Source organism: Sturnira hondurensis, unplaced genomic scaffold (assembly GCF_014824575.4).
Source record: "Sturnira hondurensis isolate 20B ecotype Veracruz unplaced genomic scaffold, ASM1482457v3 Scaffold0000167, whole genome shotgun sequence".
Classification (NCBI taxonomy): Eukaryota; Metazoa; Chordata; class Mammalia; order Chiroptera; family Phyllostomidae; genus Sturnira; species Sturnira hondurensis.
The window spans coordinates 7413603-7435018 of record NW_028072798.1 but is presented as its reverse complement, the minus strand read 5'-3'; the positions used below and the strand labels follow the sequence as shown (position 1 = coordinate 7435018).

Here is a 21416-nt window from a genome sequence, read left to right as displayed (position 1 = left end):
GAGCGGTGGGTGAGACCCTCTGTGAGCTGTGCCTGGTGGAGGGCCAGGCAGCCTCGTTTTTTTCAGGAGAGCACCTAAGAGCAGCCTGATAGGTCTCAGGCAAACCCAAGATGAGCAAATACATTGGGGGAAAAAAAGCTTAAGAGGAAATTCCAGGAAATTCACTGTTCAGTGCACTGGCTTTCCATTCAGAGAAAATAAAAATGTCAGAAATTAAAACCTGGTGGTATTGGTGATTCGCATAATGACATCCTAGCACCCACCCCAGTCCCACTGACCTGAACTTTTAAGTATGTTTTGTACCCCACAAAATCTGGGTTCCATCTCTTTGCCGGGAGAAAACAACAGGAAGACAAATTCTCCGACAGTGATGGCCAGAGGACAGATGCGGCGTGTCTGCAGAAGGGACCCTTCCTGTCTGTTGAGTCCTGACAGTAAAGTAACTTCAGACGAGCTGCTAAAATGAGGGACTGGACACAGCAGGGGGTAGAGTCTGTTTCGGGGGGGCGGGCAGGTGAGGGAAACTGTGTCTTGGGGGGTCAGTTCTCTGTGAGGCAAGGAGGAGTGGCAAGGCACTTGGGATAAAGCTGGTTCTTTCCATCCATCCCGTTTGTTGTCAGTCTTGTTAATCAGTTCATGTTGGTCTTACCTTAAGCAAAATGGAGCTAAAGATTCCCAGCTTCTGCTCCAGGAGTGTCCAACCCATGGCCCTTGGGCCACATGCGGCCCAGGATGACTACAAATGCAGCCCAACACAAAACCATAAATTTACTTAAAACATGATGAGATCTTTTTGTGATGACGAGTCACAACATGTGTGGTCCAGGACAGCCTTTCTTCTTCCGGTGTGGCCCAGAGACACCACAAGGCCAGACCCCCCGATTATGGGAGACCTTTCCCATACTGAGAACTTGTCTGCGTTTTCAGACCCTTGGTGTCGTCACTCCATCAGGCATCTGCTGTTGTGTAAGAAACACTCCAAAACTCGGGGTTTAAAGCTGCAGCGGGTGGTCTCTGGCCTTCCCACACACCCCTCGTCTGGGCAGAGCCCCACGGAGACAGCGCATCTCTGTTCCGTGCGGGGTCAGCGGGGCAGCCCAGCCAGGGACAGGCAGATCCATGCAGCACGTGGCTCAGCTGGCTGGCTGTTCCAAGCTCAGCCAGGGCCACGGGGGCCCTGGTGTCTCTCTGCGTGGGCCTCTGCACCAGCAGTGGGATTTCAGCAGCCAGGATCCTGGGGTGGGGGGGTCAGAGCAGCCACTCCCATCAGGACCCGGCTCAGGAGGTGGCCCACCACCACTTCCCACATAGGTTCTTGCTCAAGCAGCCCACCCATCACGTCTCGCAGGAGGGGCTCCAGACAGAGGTGGGACAGGTCCCCGTCAGCAGGTGCTCCATCGGCTTCCTTCTCTGGCACGTGAAGGGTGGGCAGCAGCGGAGCCCTGGGGTCTGTTCGGGCCCGTGGCAGGCAAATAGTGGAGCGAGTACAATTGCCCCACGAGGACGCCCACTTCAGCCTGTGTCCTCGCTTCCTGTGGCTGCCACCACAAAGGACCGCAGACTGGGGGCCTCGACAACAGGAATTCATCCTCTCACAGACCTGGAGGCCACACGGCCAGGAGCCTCTGTCCTAGGCGTGCAGGTGGCTGTCTTCGACCGCGTCCTCACAGGCACATGTCAGCCCATGTGTGCCCGTGTTCTGATGTTCTCCTTAAGGACACTGGCCATGTTGGAATCTGGCCACCTGAACTATCCTGTGCCTCCCTCCTCACCGATTCAAAGGCTCTGTCTCCAAACATAGTCACATTCTGGAGTAGCGGGTGATCAGGACCGCGACGTGTGACTGACAGACCTCCAGCTAGACTCTCCGTGGGAGGAAGAAGTAGGGCTCAAATAGTGTCAGAAATGACGGGGAGACAAGACGTCTGTTACCGCAGAAATACAAAGGCTCGTAAATAACTATATGCCAACAAATTAGACAATCTGGAAGAAACAGGTCAAGTTCCCAGTAACGCACAACCTGCCCGAGTAAACCATGAACAGATAGAAAATCCAGACAGGTCAGAAGAACTAATATTCTGAACAGTAAGGAGGCTGAGTTGGTCACTTGAATCTTCCCAACAAGCAGAAATCCACGACCACGTGGCTTCACTGGTGAGTTCGATCAAATTTTCAAAGAAGAATACATACCCGTCCTTCTCAGACCTTTCCCAAAAAGTGGAAGGAGAGGGAACTTCCAAACTCACTTTCCAGACCAGCATCCCCTGATACCAAAACCGGACGAGGGCACGACCAGGAAAGACAATGACAGGCTGGTGTCCCTGATGAACACCTGGCTGCAAAAACCCTCCACTGAATTGGAGCGAACTGATCGCAGCGACGCATTAAAAAAAGGTCGTACGCCAGGGCGAAGCGAGATGTAGTCCAGGGATGCGAGTTTGGCTGGGTCTCTGCAATCCGTCAACACCAGGCTCCACATGCACAAAATGAAGGAGGAAAACCACATGATCATATCAGTAGGTGCAGAAAAAGGATTTGACGAAATTCAACACCCATTTATGATAAAAACTCTCTGCAAACTGTGCATAGAGGGAACATGCTTCAACATGATAAAGGCCATATATGAGCAGCCCACTGCTACCATCCTACTCAACGGGGAAAAGCTGAAAGCATTCCCTCTAAGGTCAGGGAGAAGACGAGGGTGCCCGCTCTCGCCCCCTTTATTCAGCGTAGTGCTGGAGGTCCCAGCCAGGGCAATTAGGGAGATAAGAGAAATGAAAGGCCCCCAAATTGGAAAGAAAGAAGTCACACTGCCATTCTTCACAAATGACATGGTATATTATATATTATGTATTTCTATATTATACATAGAAAACCCTAGAGACTCCACCAAAACAAAGAAACTGTTAGAACTAATCAATGATTTCAGTAAAATTGCAGAAATCCGTTGTTTCTATACACTAATGATGAACTATGAGAAACTAAGAAAACAGTTCCATTTTCAATCATATCAGAAACAAAAAAAACTAGGAATAAGTGTAACCTAGGGCGTGTGTGAGATCACAGGGAATACACATTGGTCTCTGCCCCACTCCTGGCACTGATGGGGCTCCCAAGGCCTCGCAGGCTGCCGAGCGCTCAGAGCACTGGGTGCTCTGAAGGGTGCTGGCACTGAAGGGTGCTCCCTTCATCCTCTTCAGGTGGCTCTGGGCGGGCATGCAGGTGGCTCATGGGTGGGCTGCTCACCAGAAAGCACGAGTCCTGATTAGAATCTTGGGATTTTCAGCACTGGCCCTCATTCTTCAGAGAGGGGAGAAGGGCTGGAAACAGAGTTAGTCTCTGACTGTGCCTGTGTGAGGGAGCCCGAACGAAACCCCGAACAGTACAGGGACCGGGGCTCCCGGGCTGGTGAGCACACATGCACTGAGAGAGCGACACACCCCAGCTCCTTGAAGAGAGAAGCTTCCCTGTTCAGGGAACCTCGCCCGCAGCCAGAGCTCACCGTTTATACCTATCCATCTGGCTGTTCATCTGTATTCTTTTTTTTTTAATTGATTTGAGAGAGAGTGAGTGGAACAACAAACACCAATTTGTTGTTCCACTTATTTGATACATTCATTGGTTGACTCTTGTATGTGCCCTGACTGGGGATGGAACCTACAGCCTTGGTGTATCGAGACAATGCTCTAACCAGCTGAGCTCCCAGGACACGGTTATCTGCGTTCTTTGTCATGCTCTTTAATATGCTGGTAAATGCGTCCCCCTGAATTCTGTGCAGACTAGTTGGACCTGAAGGGCGGTGGTCACTGGAATATCTGATCTGTAGCTGGTCAGTCAGAAGCGCAGGTGAAATCAGAGCTTGTGAGTGGCGTCACAGTGGTGTCACAGTGGTGTCACATCACTCAGAACTTGTGAGTGGCGTCACAGTGGGGGCTGACTCGTGGGACTGAGCCCTCGCCCGTGAGATCTGAAGCTATCCCAGGGCAGATGGTGTTAGAGGTTAAACTGTAGGACGTCCAGCTGGTGTAGAAGTGCTTGTGCTTTGGGGGGGAACCCACACTTTTGGTGACCAAGAGTATCCGATGCGAAATGTTCTCTGTGAGTAAAGAGACTCCCAGGAGAGACACACAGCAGGGAAGAACTGTTTCTCTGGGCTTTTTTCCTATGTAGGAAGGAAAACGCTGAGTTTCTCCTTCACAAGGTGAAAGACATGTACACTAAAAACTATAAGACACAGATAAAAGAAATTGAAGAGGACACAAATAAATAAAAAAATCCCATGTTCATGGATTGAAATAATTATAGTTAAGTGCCTTTATTACCCCAAACAATGTACAGATTCAACACAATCGTTATCAAAATTCCAATGGCATTTTTCACAGAACTTTTTCAAAACCCTAAAATTTGTATTGAACTACAAAAGACCCCAAATAGAAACCTTGGGAAATAAAAGCAAACCTAGAAGCATCGTGCTGCCTGGTTTCAAACAACACGACAAGGCCATTGTATCCCAAACAGCATGGTATTGACACAAAAACACACACATGGATTGATGGGCCAGAATCAAGAGCCCAGATACCAACTCGTACTTACATGGTCCATTAATTTATGACAAAGGAGCCACTAATGTACAACTGGGGAAGGACAGTCACTTCAGTAAGTGGTGTTGGGAAAACTGGACAGCCACATGCAAAAAGAATGAAACCGGACCCCTATCTGACACCAGAATGGACTCAAAATGGTTTAAAGAGGTGAACGTCAGGCCCGGAACCATGCAAGTCCTACAAGGAAACACAGGCAGTAAGCTCCCCAACGTCACTCTTGACAATGAATTCTTTGTATTTGACATTAAACACAAAGGCAACAAAAGCAAAAATAAAGACTTGAGATGACATCAAACTGAAAAGCTTCTGCGCAGCAAAGGAAAGCGTCAACGAAAGGAAAAGGCAGCCCACTGAGTGGGAGAAGACATTTGCAAACTGTGTATCTGGTAAGGAGCTAGTATCCAAAACACGGGGTGGGGGCAGAGGGAGGTGTACGGTTGTTCGGATGGGAAAAGACGTGCAGGTCGGGATGGTCACAGCGGCTTTATTAACTCTGTGCTTCGTGTACTCACGACTGCAACCTGCTTTCGCGCGCCCCTGTGTACAAGGAACTCAAGTCAACAGCAAAAGAACAGTCCAATTAGAAAATGGGCAGAGCATCTGAAGAGACACTTTTCCAAGAAAGGCCTAAAGACCTAAAGGATGTAGAAAGACACAGAACTTCATTCATCACCCAGGAAATACAGATTCAAACCACCACGAGGGATCTCTTCACGCCTGTGCGAGCGGCTATCACCAAACAGACGTGAGGTGGTGGTGAGGATGGGGGGGGGGGGGCACGGGGGGACCTGTGCACGGTTGGTGGGCGCAGAAACCGGTGCAGCCGCTGTGGGGAGCAGCATGGAGGGTTCTCAAAAACTCAGAAATAAAGCTGCCATGTGACCCAGAAACCCCACTTCTGGGTATTATTTTTCTGGAGAAAACAGAAACACTAACTCAAAAAATACATGCGCTTTCCCATCTACTGCAGCATTATTCACAATTGCAAGATAGGGAAGCAACCAAGTTGTCCACTGATGCATGAACGGGTAAAGAAAAAGTAATGTACATAATGGAATATTATTCAGCAATAAAAAAACAACAACGAGATCTTGCCATTTGTAACAACACGGGTGGCCCTGGAGGGCAAATACCATACGACCTTACTTACTTCATGGAATCTAAAAACAAATAAAAACCAAGCTCATAGAGAACAGCTTGCTGGTCACCAGAGGTAAAGGGTGGAGGGTGGGCTAAATGGGGGAAATGAGGCGAAAGGTGCAAACTTACCAGTTATTTAATAAGACAGGAGGACGTAATGCAGTCACTGACACTGTGGTGCATATCCGATGTCAGCTAACACAGTCAATGTGAAAAGTCCTCATCACAGGGGAGAAGTCCCCAACCACACGCAGTGGTGACAGATGCTGACATTGTGACGGTCATTTTGTAATATACACAAATATCGAATCATTATGTTGCGCACCTGAAACTCGGGTAATGTTGCACGTCAGTGCTACCTCAATAGAAAATAAAGGTTCATATTTTGGGGGAAAAACAGAATTCAACATCTGATTTTGCGAGGGATAGCACTGAGCGCTTAACAGCGCATTTCTTCGTCCCAAAACAGGCTTTTAGTGCAAAACTAAGGGCATTCACATGACTACATCCACCCTCTCTGTATGTAGCCCAATATTAGACATGAGATTCTTTAGTGCAGCTGTTTCTCACATTGTCTGACATCAGTGACACTTTACTCCAGGTGCCTACATGCACTACCAGCCTCCTAGACGAGACACGTCCTGAGGACCAGGGAGGGGACCCCATCTCTCACACTCACTGTGAGGCCTGGAACATTCTTCAGTCAACAGTGGCCGATCCCACCTAAATGCAACTTTGTTGCTCTTTGCAAAAAGTAACTCAATATAGAAACCGTGACATACGTCAAAGGCATGACTAGAATGAACCCAGGAAGGGGACCGCAGGGTGCGGCCCAGCACACCAGCAGCCCCGTCTGATGTCCCTGTGTTCTCTCTCCCACAGCTCGTGTTTTGCCGGGACTGTAGGGAAGCAGCCCACGAAGGTGAATGCAGCGCGCTGGCCGCCTCAGCAGCAATGACTCAGGTAAGGGCCCTTCCTTCCCTGAAGCTCAGGATGCGGGTGGGAGAGAAGAGCCTTCTTCTGGAGGTCATGGGGGGTTCCACTCTGCAAAAAGCCAGAACCTGCCTGGTCGCCTGCAGCCACGGGATGGGGCTGTGGCTGGGGCTTCTCTGGGTCACAGCCGTTCCAGGACCATGCCCGCCGTCCTGGGTAGAGCGGCAGACTTCCCGAGGCTGCGTGCTGTGTGTAGGTCCTGCCACCACCAGTCGGTCCCATCGTGTCCCCCCAGAGGTACGCAGAACAGGGGTGAGCAACAATGTACATCCAGTCTTGAGAGGAGGGCGGCGAGGCAGTTCAGTGACCTCCAAACAGGAGAAATCGATACTCGCCCCATATTTGTATTTTTCAAAAGTGTCTTTGCTTAGAATCTTCAGGGAAAATTACCCTCAGGCGTGAAATGACGGATGTGTCCAGTGTTGCACGGTGCAGGGACACCACTGCCGGGCAGCAGCGTCACAAACCGCTCGCGAGCGTGTCTCAGCCCGATTAGGCAGAGAATGTCGTACACCGAGCCTCACTCTCCACGTGCCGTGGGTCAGGCCCAGAGAAAGGCAGATATGTTTTCTTTTATTTATTAATTATGATCGACCAAACCTTGGGGGAAAGGAGTGGAACCTTCAGCGCCATTGGTGAATCTGCCTGTTATTTTCCTCCTGATACAGATGCTAACGAGGGTGTAAGCACCAGACCTAGCCAGATAAACCCTTCATCATTGGATTGACAGAGACCTCACACAGCAACACAGAAATTTCAGACATTGTAATTTTACAGTGCAGAATTTTAAACATCCGATGCTGTAAAGTCAGGGCATGAAAAAGTGTATCCCCACTAGGTACACTGTGGATGTATTTACTCATTATTGGCATCATTAAGTAAACACAATTAGCTCCTAAAATGTTGGCTGTGAGCACGAGGGAACCGCCATTTCTATGGCAGAGGCAGCTGAAGCTCCTTCTGCTGGTTTTAGTTTAGCCCAGGAACATTCAAATGGAGCTTACTGAGTTCCAACATCAGGAGTAATAATGACCTTGACCCACGCCCTCTCCTTGCCTCCGGGTCACTGCAGCCCAGAGGGTGAAGCCTGAGGCTCCACGAAAATCAAGTTGGCCTTGCAACTCATATCTGTACACTCTTATGACCCCAAACATAGACACAGGCTCTCCAAGAAGTGACACCCTGCATCTACTCATTTTAAACAGCACCTATAAGGCAAAGACAGCATTGCCTAACAGACAACTGTCACAGTGCCTACCCACCCAACGGCCTCCTTTCTTCTCCATTCAAGAGTTGACCAGCCAACCGTGGCATTAAAGATTGAGGTAGACCCCAATTTTGGGGGAGTCACTAAAGCCTTAATGTTCAACTCTGGAGAATGGGAGAAAGGGCTTCCCGCAAGCATCGCCCACTAGTGCCAAGAGCCGGGGTCTGCCGACCCATCAGCCAGCAGACACTGAACCGAGGGTTTGTACAAGCCGCCGCTGCCGGGGAAAGTGCGGGCAAGTCCATTTCCCTTCGGAGGCTCAGAGGAGCACCAGGGGGAGACTTACAGGAGATGAACAACAGTCATGATACGCTAACCAAATGTAGAAGGTGTGTAGCTTTGTCTAATGCTTCCCTGAGAAGTCGCGGAAGGCGGGTCAGTCTGTGGACAGCACTGCGAGCTGAGGGTGATGAAGACCCCTCCACCGCATGGACAGCGGTGCGGAGGCGAGAGTCTCTTCTGCCCAACTGCTCTGTCCACCCCTGCGTCCCCCAGGCCCCAGACAGCGTCTGGCACACAGGCATGTAGCAGATGTGTATTCAGTGATTGCAGCATCTGAAAAGAAAGAGACATTCTTTCATTCATTCAAGAAATATGCACTGAACTTTTCTGAGAGGTTTGGCTTGTTGGAGGCCCTGTCAGCAGGGATCCATCAGCAGCCCGAGCTCCCAGCAGCTGGGGACACGCACACTTCTGTGCCGAGGTAGGGGTGGGGGGATGGCGCCTGGAGGGTGATACACGCACACACTCACTGTGCCTACAGGCAGAACCCCACCCAGCAGGCCCAGCCTCTGGCTCTCCCAGGACCCTTCCCGACCTTCAGGGCTGTGCCTGTCTTGGGGGACTGTCACTCCTGAAAGAGCCAGCACTGAGCCCTCCCAGCACCTCCCCAGGGCTCGGCCCCCCCTCCCTCAGCGTCTCCCCAGCCCGGGAGTGCACCTCACTAGGTGCACTCCTGCTGGCCTCACTAGGACATAATCGGCCAGGTCCCCTGGGCCCTCCTGCCTCTGCCCTGCTCCCAGCACCCCCCAGAGTTGGCCAGCGGCCCTCCCCAGCCCGCAAACTTGAAGAGGGTGAACTGTCAACACCTCACCTGGACATGCACATCCATGCTCTGTGTGCACAGTGCGGAAACAAGCCACTGGACAGCGCAGTGCTTTGGGGGGTGTTTTACCAGAGACCGTTTATCACACCCCACCCACACAACACACACATCACATACACTATGTACACACTGCACACACTGCACACCATATGTACTGCACACACACCCCACACACTGTATACACTGCACACACCACACACACACCACACACCCCTGATCTCCACCTGCCAGTGCTCCGCCTCTCCTCCCCAGCAGCCAGAGAGGAAACCGCTGCTGGGCGCCTCTGCCTCACCAGATGGCGCTCCATCCCCAAGAGAAACCCTGTGTCTCAGAAGGGGTGGTAGCCAGAAGTGAAATGACCTGGGGCCAAAAGGAGTGCTGCCGCCTCTGGAGGACGACAACCCCGCCCCAGGGCTGCAGCACAGGGAGCAGCCTGTCTGGGCCACGCAGGACTGGGACTCTCTCATGAGTCACCGACTGAAACTGGGGCAGGAGGAGGGACACACGCGGGCCTCCGCCCAGGGCTGTGGGCTATCTGCAGGGACGGCTGGCCTGCTCCACCCAGCGGAGCAGCAGCCCAGTGCCAGCTGCCGGGTGAGCAGCGCCCTGGTCCCTGTCCTTCTCCAGGTCACATCCCATTCCTCTGGCGAGAACTCATGGTGCTGTCTTCTCCGAGCCACCCCTTCCGGGGGGGACCCAGGGCAAGGCAGCATGGTTTGAAAGTCAGTCTGGGAAATGAGTTTGGCCATGACTAGCTGTGATGGTTACATTTTGGTGACAACATGGGTAGGCCATGTTGCTCAGTTGTTCTGGAAAACACCAGTGCGGGAGTTGCTGTGAGGGGATTGTGAAGAGGTGATCAACACCTCCAATCAGCCAACACTGAGCAAAGGAGGTACTCACAATGTGGGTGGGCCTCGTCCAATCAGGTGAAGGTCTGAAGAGCAAAGCCATGGATTTGCCAGATACGAAGCAATTCTGCCTGGAGACCATCACTTAGAAACTCGGCCTGAGTTCCCAGCCTGCTGCCCCACTTTACAGGTTCTGTACCCGCCAGTTCCCCCCGTCCCACGAGCTGACTTTTTGTATAAATCCATATGCTGTATATACGCATGCGTGTACCCTATTGGTTCCCTCTCTGGAAAACCCAGACAGACCCATTGGCTGTAATAATCACTGAGGGAATTACGTGGCCCCTCAACACCATGCTCTCCTGCTCTGTAATATGAGATGTGAAATGACAGAGATGAAATGCAGTAGCACATGCGTCATGCCTGGCTCGGGGCCTGGCCCTCACAGCGCCAGCAGAATAAGGCGGTGGGTTCCTCCTTCATCCTCACTGCAATACGCACACTCCCACAGGCTGGCTGACGTCAGGCTGGCGGCCAAACAGCCTGTGCTAGAACACACACACACACACACACACACACACACACACACACAGAGTTTGTTCCACCTGTGCTGACAGGTATGCCGTGTCCACAGGTGCTCTGCAGGCAGGGCTTCTCAAAGGGCCACCCATGGACTAGCTGCGTGAATATCACCCAGAAACATGACAACTCCCAAATTCCTGGGCCCCATCCCAGACCTGTGGGTTCTAGGACAGGGTGGGGCCCGTGGGGAGTCTGCAGCCACTTGGGTTTGGGCGGGTCCTACAGGGACACCAACACGCAGCGTGAGGACCACTGTTCTGCCCCTGTGCCAGCACTGCGTGGCAGGTGCTTCCTGTCTGGTGTTTGCTTGTCCTCTTTTGTTCCCTGATGTCACCCTCGTACCTAGAGCCGTGCACTCCGCACATGTTTGCAGAATGAATGGGCCTCTGTGCCAGTTCCAGCAAAAACAATCGTCGGCCTTGTAAAGCTTGCTTTGTACAAAGGACCCGCTTTGTGTCTGCTGCGGTTTTCTCTTTACAGGAGGGGTGCCTCCAACTCAAAGTGCTGTCTGTGGTGAGAGTTCCGATGCAGGCGTTCTGGGTCCAGGGCCTGCTGTGGGTTCTTGGCTTCGTGCAGTCCATCTCCAATGGGTGTAGAGTTTAAAGTGAGCGAGTTAATTAGTGGGGCAGTGAGACAGAGAGGGGCTCCCCCACAGGCAGAGTAGTGGACTCTCCCCACAAGAGAAGAGAGACCCCAGACTTCTCGAGAGGTTGAGCCCGTGTATCTGAGGTTTCTGGGGAGCATTGCTGGTCTGGAGAAAGGAAGAGTGGAGAAAACACTGGGATTAACTGGAACCTCTACAAGGTTTTCCTTTTGTGATATGGGAAAGGGACAGATGTGGGTGATGCTCAGCTCTTCATCAGTCTTTGCAGGAGTTTCTTTGCCCGGATGCTCCTCCTGGTCTGCCCGCATCTCCGTTCAGCCGACTCCCTGGCAGGCAGCCGGCTGCAGGCCCCTGACTTGCTCTGTTGACTTTGGTTCATTCCCAGAGCTCTCATGACCCGCTCCTATATTAATTTTAGTGATTACTGACCAAGGCCAGGCGTGAACCAGAGATCCCTGCTATCAGGAATACGAGTGGGCTTACCTTTCTCCCCTGCCCAGGGACAGATCTTCCCTGTCAGCCAGTCTGTGAGACGAGTTGAACACGAAGTACAGTAAAGCTCCCAATAACATCTAGTGGTGTCTGTTAATAATCTTCTTAATATAAATGTGGGTCCGTGTTGCCCTCAGTCTCAAAAGAGGCGACTAGCCATCCTTTCCTTTCCCTGCCCCTCTACAGAGCAGTTAGCAAGACCTAACTGGGAGTCGGGGTACGTCACACTGACCACAGAATCCCTCACTGTTGTCGTCATCAAAATATTCTTCCAGGCTACCCTCGGGGTGACAGCCTGGGAAGTTTAGAACTCGGTGCACGAATGCAGCCCAGCAGCCCACCCAGCCCTTGGCAAGATGCTCCATGACATCCTCACACTTGGAGGGGTTTTTTTCTCTCTCTCTCTCTCTAGACAGTAACAGTTCTGGGAGTGTGAGAACAGCAAGGCAAGTTTTATTGACATCTGTGCCTGGAGGGTGATGCAGTGCCTACGCTCACCAGCAGGGGGAGGGCCGCGCGCAGGCAGTGGCTGCGGACCAGAACAGCCCTTGGAGGATGCCCTGTCTGGGGAAGTCTGAAGGCTCTTCTGCAGAGGAGAGGGTTCTTGGTGACTGGGGGCGTGCCACAGGGGTAAGACAGGTGGCGCCTCACAGCTGGGTCCACCTGGAGGCAGTCACACCTGAACAGAGCCATCCGTGCTTGCAGTGATCAGTGGCAGTCCGACTTTTGGAAAATGGGTTCACACTGACTTTTAGAATGAGGAGATGCTTGCTCAGTCATTGGCTAGAAGATGTCACAGGCGACACTCCCATAGCGGGAAAGGTGACGTGTGTGTGCACAGTCTCTAAGTGTTCTCACCTACGTGTGTGTCAACAACACCCTCGGGCACACATTTAAAACCCTCTGGGGGCACTTAGATGCACCTGTATTTTTGAAAGGAGACTTGAGGCCAATCCAGGCCTTGGGCAGTCTCTTCGGTCTACACGACCTCCCTCCCGCAGTCCGTCTCATCAGAGTTGGCCGCGACGACAATGACCATGAGACAAAACACTACCGATTATGACCATAGAAAACAGGCCTGGGCTTCAGGTGCGCCGGGCCCTGCGCCGAGCTCTTCGCAGGCCCCTCTGGCTGACTCACAACTCCCGCACTTGCCTGGTGCAGCAGGTACAATCGGACACACTTACAGGCGAGCAGAGCCCAAGTTCGGGTGGTCGTGTGCCGCCACACAGCAGGCGAGGAGTGACTGGGGTTCAGGCCCAGCAGGACGGCGCACAGTCCTGCTCTGACCCTCCTCGTGCTCCAGACACACCCACTTGTCAATGAGAGCAAAACTCTTTCTGGAGCCTCCACGCCGATGCTTGGCCTCACTGAGGCCACCTGGAAGGTGCAGAGGGAATCAGAGGGCAGCCTTTCGCCGTCCAGCAGGTAAGGAGGGAGGCTTGCCCTGTACCTCACCACACTCACACACCGTCCTGCTCAGGAGAGTGGACGGCGAGTGGGCATGCGGCCCTGTCTACACGGCTGACCTGAGCGTCATGCAAGGCTCTGCGTGAGCATCTCCTACAGGGCGAGGAGGCTGAGTCACGCCAAACCTTCCCCTCCCAGAGGCACCAGAACAAGTCATGTTCCAGCCGGCGACTCACACCAGCACGGGGTGGGGGTGGGGGGGGGGGGGTTGCCCAACTGAACTTGTTCTCTTCAGCCCCGAGTGGGAGGGCTCCCAGCCCTCCAGTGCCTCACCATCCCCCGGGTGCTTGAAGGCTTCGGGCTGCTGGACCCACCCCAGCACCGCTGGGTCCAGATCTGCAGGGTTCGGGCACAAGAATCTGTTCGGCTATTTTTTAAGCCCTGGGTGACCTTGGAGCAGCGGGCACCCACCCAGGGCTCGAGATCATTCAGGACAGGTGTGAACATCGGCTCCAAGGATGCTCGCAATGGATGCTGAGCACAGGTGTCTGTGAAACGGGCTTGACGGTGACGGCCGAAGTCTGACACCAAGTCACCTGGGCACGTAAGCTCCCTGGCAGGGGCCCCCCAGGGTCACTCAGGCCAGCAGCAGTGATGGGGGGCTCTGACTTCCTCTTCCACATGGATCCAACCAGGCAAGGCTAGGAACTAACAAGAAAAACGTGATATGGGGGATGAAGGCCCCTCAGAGCCCTCTTGGTGCTCGTGACAGCTCCGTTCTGCCAAGGAGGAAGGAGCCACTGAAGTTCAGAGGGACAACCAGAGGTGGAAGGACAGAGAAAGGCACTGGCTTTGGACATCGGGCTCACTCCTGTCCTTTCTGAGAACAGTTTCAGCAGGTCAGGCGAAGTGAGAGCCCGCCAGGCAGCAATGGTGGGAGTGCTGATCTGCAGTGCTGGAGTGAAGCCACCAGGCTGGTGACAGGCAGGCTGAGAGTGAGGGCTCGGTGGCAACAGCGGGGACAGCGGAGGTTTTCCTCCCCCAGCCCTTGGCTGCCAGAACCGATCCATGACGTCACCGTGGCCTTCACCCTTTTGTCCCATGTGTCATACGTCACTACAGGGCAGGACAAAGAAACTAACTAGCAAGAGCAGGGGCCTGAAATCAGACAGCTCAGTGCGGGAATTCTCCATCTGCCGCTTTCCGGCCGGGTGACCTTGGCTAGGCCCGCAGCCTCTCAGAGCTGTGGTTTCTTCGGTCACAGTCGATGACAAGACCTGCCTTTCCAGGAGGCCACAGCTGCTAGGAGAGCTAATCTGTGTCCCTGACACAGGCAGTCCCCTTCCCAACACAATAGATGTTGCTGCTGTCTTTTCCATCCTCTCTCCGGCCTCCCCCCACCCCCTGCCCTGCTCCCCACAAAGTGCCAACTCACAATGTGGCAGGTGTCACAGCACGGCCCAGAGACACAGTTCTGCATTAGTCCACACCAAAGTCTTGGTCACCAGATCGACGGGAACACCGCCCGCAGGCCAGAGAGCCGGGTGCATGAGCGTCTGAGAGACAGAAGCACCCGCCGTTTCCCAGGAAGGCGAGTGGCAGCTCGGTGTCTACGTTCCGTGCAGAATGGCTCCGTGTTCTGTGGGGCAGCACAATTGTAACCTTTAGACGTCTGGTGTCAACCACAAAAAAAAATGCCTTGTCACTTCTGTGCAGGTGGATCTCTAACTTTTCAAGGCTGTGAGAGGCTGGGCCCCAGTGGCTTGTAGGTGGTAGTCCACTGCCTCCCCCAGGAGAGGTTGGGTGCTGGGCAGGCAGGTTGATGGGGAACCCCTCCAACGTTTCCCTTGGCCACTGTTCGCCTGTTTCTGAGGGTCCTGCCTCGTGCTTCCTCCTCTTGTCTCTGATGTGTGGAGGTGGGCGTCTCCACAAGGTCTGACCTCAGCGATCTTGCCCCACGAGTGCTCCAGCGAGGACCCCAGAGCCTCACCGAGCCCACCCCCGCCCCAGGGTCCGTTCCCACCAAGGACTGGCAGCCGGGCCTCCTTCGGCCAGAACCGTCGGGAATGGGACCTGCCTTCTCCCGCAGCAGGGAATGCGCTCTGCTGCTGAGAAGTGGCGTCTGGAAAGCAGGTTCTGACAAGGAAAACGGTCTGTCTGTCTGGTCTGTGAGCACCCCCACAATGCGGACCCCTGCTGCAGGGTCACAGGCTCTTGGACCTTAAACAGAAGAGCTGGAACCTACGGCCACTGAGAGGAAGTCTCGCGTCCCTGAGGGTTAGTGCTGCCGTGGCCTGAGTGGACTGGAAGACAGGCACGGCGGTGACTCTCCTCCGCACAGCGTCGTCCTGGGCCTCGTGGCTACAGTGGCCCTCATGCTGTCCCAAGTGACAGGAAGTTCTGGGGCACCTGCGGGTGCTTCTTAGCTGTCACAATGGCCACTTCATTCAAACAGAGCAGCCACTGGTCACGTGAGACCCCTGTCCCGTAAAGGGCATCTCCTCTGTGAATGGGGCAGCTACTTAACAGAAAGAAACTGGGTTCCGCCCCTCGCCTGCCCCTGCTGGGTCTCGGGGTCCTCCTATTCCAGATGACTGTCAGATGAGTGCCCTCATGGGCTGTCATTCCTTCCCCCACTCAGCTGACACGCACGGGTGCCCCCGAGGTGCCAGACACCGTGCCAGACGCCAAAGACACGCATGACGCGGACCTGCTCTTGGCCCTGCACGACTTCACTTTCCACCCAAAATAACAAAAACAAACACTAATGACTATGCAGCCATTAAATGCTGCAACTTAGGTGTAAGCAGTCACTTACCTCGTCATACTTCTTTCTTTTTTTTTTAAAGACTTTATTTATTTATCTTTAGAGGGGAAGGGAAAGAGAGGGGAAGAGAAATATCATTGTATGGTTGCTTCTCGTGCATCCCCTGCTGGGAACTGGCCTGCAACCCAGGCATGTGCCCTGACTGGGAACCGAACCGCAATTCTCTGGTTCTCAGGCCCACGCTCAATCCACTGAGCTATACCAGCCAGGGCCATACGTCTTTCTTTAAAGACCGAACGACTTGGGCATTTCAGACGTACTTAGCAGGTGGAGAGGAGACGATAAAAGCTGGGTTCTGTGTGGAGGGGGAGGACCGCGCTCACCAGATCCCACCTCTAACCCAGGCACCACCTGGCTCCGTGGTCCCCGCAGGGTGGCCGAGGACTCAGTTGCTAAGTTCGTCCCTCCGGTCCCTTAGCCGTCACTCTCACCACCTAGAGCACCTGCTGAGAGGTGATGGGCAGGTAGAGTTTGGGTCTCGAAGTACAATGCCACAATGCTACGGGCCAGAACCCGCAGAGGAGCACCCCTGGGTGGGGCTTCCAGGCTCCACTCGCCCAGATGTTTGCACTGGATTGGCACTGAGGCTGCTAGGTACCAGGTGAGCATCCTTGAACCTGGCACTTGACCGTCTTACCACTTGGGCCTCATTTGCAAAATAAGTTTGCTGTTTGCCCAGCTCTTTTTCGGGGTCCTTGCGGGGATCAACTGAAGTCATGGAAGTCAAAGCATGGAAAAGAATGTGCCATGAACTTGGAAATGGAAAGTAGCACCGGTATTGTGAGCGATTTCGGAGTGTGAGAGGATTTCATGTTCTCTGATTTTTTTCACTAATTTATACTTTAAGTCATTTTCAGTAATTTCTTTAAAATAGCTCTGGGAATGTTTTAAAAGGGTCATTATGAATTAATAAAATGACTCACACATTTGCATTAATATTAAGGCATAGAAGAAAAATTTTAAATACAATAGAGGCCAAGATGGAGGTCTTCTGCTTGGGTTAACATTCCAAATATATTTCTAGACCACAGGGCCTTTGTATGGAATCCAAGCACATACCAGTTTTTTCTCTGCACGTCACTGGGTGTGACGCCAGGGGAAGGGAGCGCTGCATCCAGGCGGTTGGCAGAGGCACAGCGCTGCCCTCAGTGGCCCCTTGGAAACCCCTCCTCCCTCCCGTGGTGAGGATCTGGGAGGACCGAGTCCTCCAACATGAGCCGTTTCTCCAACATGAGCGGTTTCCGCGAACACTTCTGAGAGTTTGCCGGCTGCAGGTCCCGATGTCACTCGTACTGTCACTCGACACTATGTCAGACACTCATTTGAAGTCTGTAAAAAAATCAACCCACTTCTTCCTCCACAGCCTCGATGCACTGAGCAGTTTTCACTCCCTCCTATGGGACCAGACCTTTCAGACACGCTCAGGGTGGTTTCCAAAGCACTCATGTGGGTGGAGCTGGGATTTGAACCCGGCAACTGGCTCCAGAGCCCACAGTCTCAACCTCTGGCTGTATTCCCAGCACCCGCTGCCCCCTCTCTGTCCCAATTGCTCCATGTCCTGTTCCTGCCCCTGTCACTTCTGGGGCAACATTTGGAGTTTCCCATTTTCCGGATGCAAGAATGAAGGGTGACGAGATATAGAGCAGAGGTGTCAAACTCATTTTCACCGGGAGGCACATCTGCCTCGCGGTTGCCTTCAGAGGGCCCAATGTAATTTTGGGCCTGCGTAAACGGAACTATTCTTTAACCAGAGGCCAGGAGCTCAGCGCTGCCACCAGGTGGGAACAAGGTGCCGAGCCAGAGAAAACCAGGTGGAGGGCCAGACTCGGCCCATGGGCCTTGCGTTTGCACCTGTAGAAGGAAGTTTAAAAGCAAAGATTTCAGAGTCACATAGACTGTCCTACATACCAGCTTTGAAAATTGTTTGACACTTCGAATCCTCGAAGTAAAGTAAAACTGAGTGTAGTCACCTGCTGAAGCATCTCTCTACTCAAAGTGCTTAAGCACATTTATCACCTGGCCCGCATTTCGGCCACCCACTAGGTGACACGTATTACACTTATTCAAAACAGCAGGAGAGGCGACCTCACCCTGCAAAACCGAGCAAGCTTTCCCAGGCCTGTGAGTGCAGGCCTCCCACCAGAGCCCACGGTCCAGCCTGCCAAGCCCCGCCCACCAGCTGCCCAGTGGGTTTGTGGTTGTGCTTCTTGCCTGAGGCCCTTCCTTCCCTAGGCATCCCCCGTACAGCTGCCCTTCGCCTCATCCCGTGTTCGGGAGTAGATTTCAGCCCCTGCGCCGTTTGTCCCCAGGTCTACAGAGTGGACGAGAAGGCGGCCGAGCAAGCTCGCTGGGAGGAGTCCTCCAAAGAGACGATCAAGCAGACCACCAAGCCCTGCCCCCGCTGTCAGGTGCCCGTCGAGAAGAACGGTGAGTCGGGGCTGCAAACTGCGAGGCTCCGCCAAGCTCTTGTCCGAGCGAGAGCGTGGGCCGCACGGCCACGGCGGCCAGGAGCGAAGAGGGGTGCATGGTGGGAGGTGGGGAGATTGGGGGGCCACTCAGGGGCTTCAGCGGCATCTGCTCAGCATGCATCCCAGCGCTGCCCCATCGGGGTTCTTGTCCCCTTAAGCCGCACGCAAGTCCTCCTGTGTCTAATTGCTCTTATTATTACTTGTTATTAACAATGTTAGCTGTTCGCTACTCTAAAACCAACAACAAACAAAAAAGACACTATGGGCACTGCCCAGGCCACCATTTCCCAAGGTGCGTCTCCCCCCCCCACACTCCGGTCCCACTCCCTGGCGTCTGGAGACACACTGGGGTGAGGGGTGTCACCATGTCAAGTAAATGTGGCAGTCGGCTTCTGCTGTGTCTCCCTGCTGGGCAGCAACAATAACAAAGCAACTAACATGCGCTGAGCACTCACTGTGTGCCTGTGCCAAGCTCTTCCCAGCTGCGTGTCAGGATGTGTGACCCGGAATCACTCCAGGAGGCAACACCCCCCCACAGCGCACCCAGCAGATGAGAGCATTTCAGATTCCTGTTCGGAGGAAATCTGTGGAACTTTGTCAACCAGTTAGATTCCGGGTTTGTTGGTTTGTTTTACCCGTGACAGCACCTCACACCCCTCTGGACCCTGGAGCACCCTCGGGCCGAGATCTCGCCTTCCTGGCCCCGGGTGCCCTGGTGCCCGACAGCCCCCCGCCTCTCGGCTCCTTCATGAAAAGGCCCTTTACGCCGTGGGTTTCTGAACAGGGCCTTGCCTTTGCCTTCCACCAGCTGTCTCAGCTGTTGGAATGCGAGTGACAGGCGCAGGTACTGCTGGGTGAAGTGACCCCGACTGTAGTCAGAGTCGCCCAGGAGCAGGTTCCCCGGGCGTCGGACACCGTGTCCACCCGGCTGGTTCTCCCCAGCGATGCTCTGACCAGGGGGTGGCGTCTCCTATGACAGCCAGGTCCCCACCCGTTCACATCTCCTCCCCCTTTCAATGCAGGGGAGGCCACTGTGGCTGTGGGACACTCAGGAGAGCCCTTAGACGGGAGGACCCCCACCCAGCCCCAACAGGCACCTGACCCTGTCACAGGCTGAAGGTCGTGGAGAGAGAGCCACTCGGCCCCATGGCAGTGCCTGTGGCCGTGGCCATGGACTTTGCTCTGTGTGCACACTCCCTGCTCTGGCGTCCACAATGTGTGGTCCTGCGGTCTGTTGGCCGACATGCGTGGCCCTCCCCGGCTCCGTGGTGTGACGTGAAGCCCAAGTGTAGTGGGTGCTCAGCGCATCCTGTGGGCGGCCCCCTCTCAGAGTCCCCTCTGAGTCCCCTCTGTTTACTCGCCGTCTACATCGTGAGTGCCAAGCATCTTCTGTGTGTCGAAAATGACACGATCCTGAAACTGTGTAATCCAAAGTGGGAACTATTGAGATAAAGGTAATCTAAGTGAGTTTTTCACTCCATTTTCCACATGTTTGTAATTTTTAAATGACCTTTCACACCAACCAAAAGAAAGGTAAAAGTCTGGAATTTTAAGTGCTCTTACGTTATCCTAACAATTATTCTAACACAAATGCCTTTAGTCACATATTCATAAATATTTTAAACGAGTGGAAGTTCTAGTGCCAAGTTTCTCCTAATAAAAATGAGGCAGTACCGAAGCAATTACGTGGAAAATCGGGCAAGGAAAATGCCTTAACAAGGTAATTAATTGGTAACCGTGAAGAATGGGGCTCATCTGATGTTGGGTAGGAGCCGGGCCTCTGCCTGGAGCACCTGCGAAATCAGGCAGAGCCCCTTCCCCACGGGGAGCTCGGGCCAGGCCCTCCTGTCCGCCGCTCGGCCTGCTGTCTGAACCCCAGCAGGAGGAGATGGCCGCGTTTAAGTGGGGGAGTGGGGGTGGCGAGGACCCCAGACAAGTCTCCACATCAGGCGCCTTCTGCTGTCTAAGGGGCCCTGCTCTGGGAGAGCAGGGACGTTGAAGTCCCAAAGATCCCGGTGAAATCTCGGGCTTTGCCCTTGACCTTGAGAAAAGTCTACACCCAAGTTCCCCTCCTGTCTCACGAGCTGCTTTTCAGGAGTGAATGAGATAATCTGTGGGGCACACCCGGCACTGCCATGAGTTTCTTCCTGTCCTCCTCACCTTAGCTAACAGTCCGCGTGGCATTAGGAGCATATTCCCTATGAAACCCTTTAATGCTGCCATCCGACTCCTGTTTCACACATCTTGCCAGGCCACGTACCACTGAAGGCGTGAGGAGCATCACTCAGAGCGTGTGTCTCCGTTGGTGTGTGTTCCATATTAAATGGTTAAGTGTGTTAATATAGACGCACACTAGTAAATCTGAGCAGACCCTTACAGAAGGCCTGGGTCCTGCCGCCTGTCTCTGAACCCACCTTGGGGGAAGTCCGTGAGCTCAGAGGCACACATGGCCTCTGTCCCTGATGGACTGGTGGACGCGGCGCCCTGTCTCCACGGCTGCCACTTATTCGCGCTTTCTGATCTGTTCTCCTCAGCTCCGATGCCACCCCTGGGACGCGCGCGGTGGCGCCCTGGGAGAGCCACTTCTGGGACAGTTGCGGGCGTGGGGATGGGCGCCTGCCAACACCGTGCCTGTGTGCTTTGCCCGCAGGAGGATGCATGCACATGAAGTGCCCGCAGCCCCAGTGCCAGCTGGACTGGTGCTGGCACTGCGGCTGCGAGTGGAGCCGCACCTGCATGGGCGACCACTGGTTCGACGTGTAGCCGCCACGGGACGCCGCCATCGGGCTCGGAGCACGGCTGCCTGCCAGCGTCGGCGACTCTCCCTTTCTCCACACACGCGTGCATGCACACACAGGCTCATGCAAACACACACCACACACATGCACACACCAACACATGCACATGTGCACACATATATGTGTGCATGCCCACATGCACCTGCACATATATACATTATACTCACATGCACTGGAGCTTATATGAGCACACATGTGTTCACATGTGTGCCCACAGGCACCCAGTTCTTTCCAAAATCACAAAAGCAGCACAGGAGTGGCCTGGCCTCCCTTCC

At 53.8% G+C, this 21416-nt stretch overlaps 1 protein-coding gene across 1 annotated transcript in view; it reads left to right on the top strand.

Moving 5' to 3' along the window:
- The window catches only part of PRKN (parkin RBR E3 ubiquitin protein ligase), an 851421-nt gene extending 830212 nt beyond the window's left edge, over positions 1-21209 (top strand). The window contains exons 10-12 of the mRNA XM_037059502.1: positions 6627-6707; positions 18185-18302; positions 20994-21209. Coding sequence (XP_036915397.1) covers positions 6627-6707; positions 18185-18302; positions 20994-21106 — 312 coding nt within the window. The 3' untranslated portion in view covers positions 21107-21209. The remainder of the gene's footprint in view (positions 1-6626; positions 6708-18184; positions 18303-20993) is intronic.
- The last annotated feature ends 207 nt before the right edge of the window (positions 21210-21416 follow it).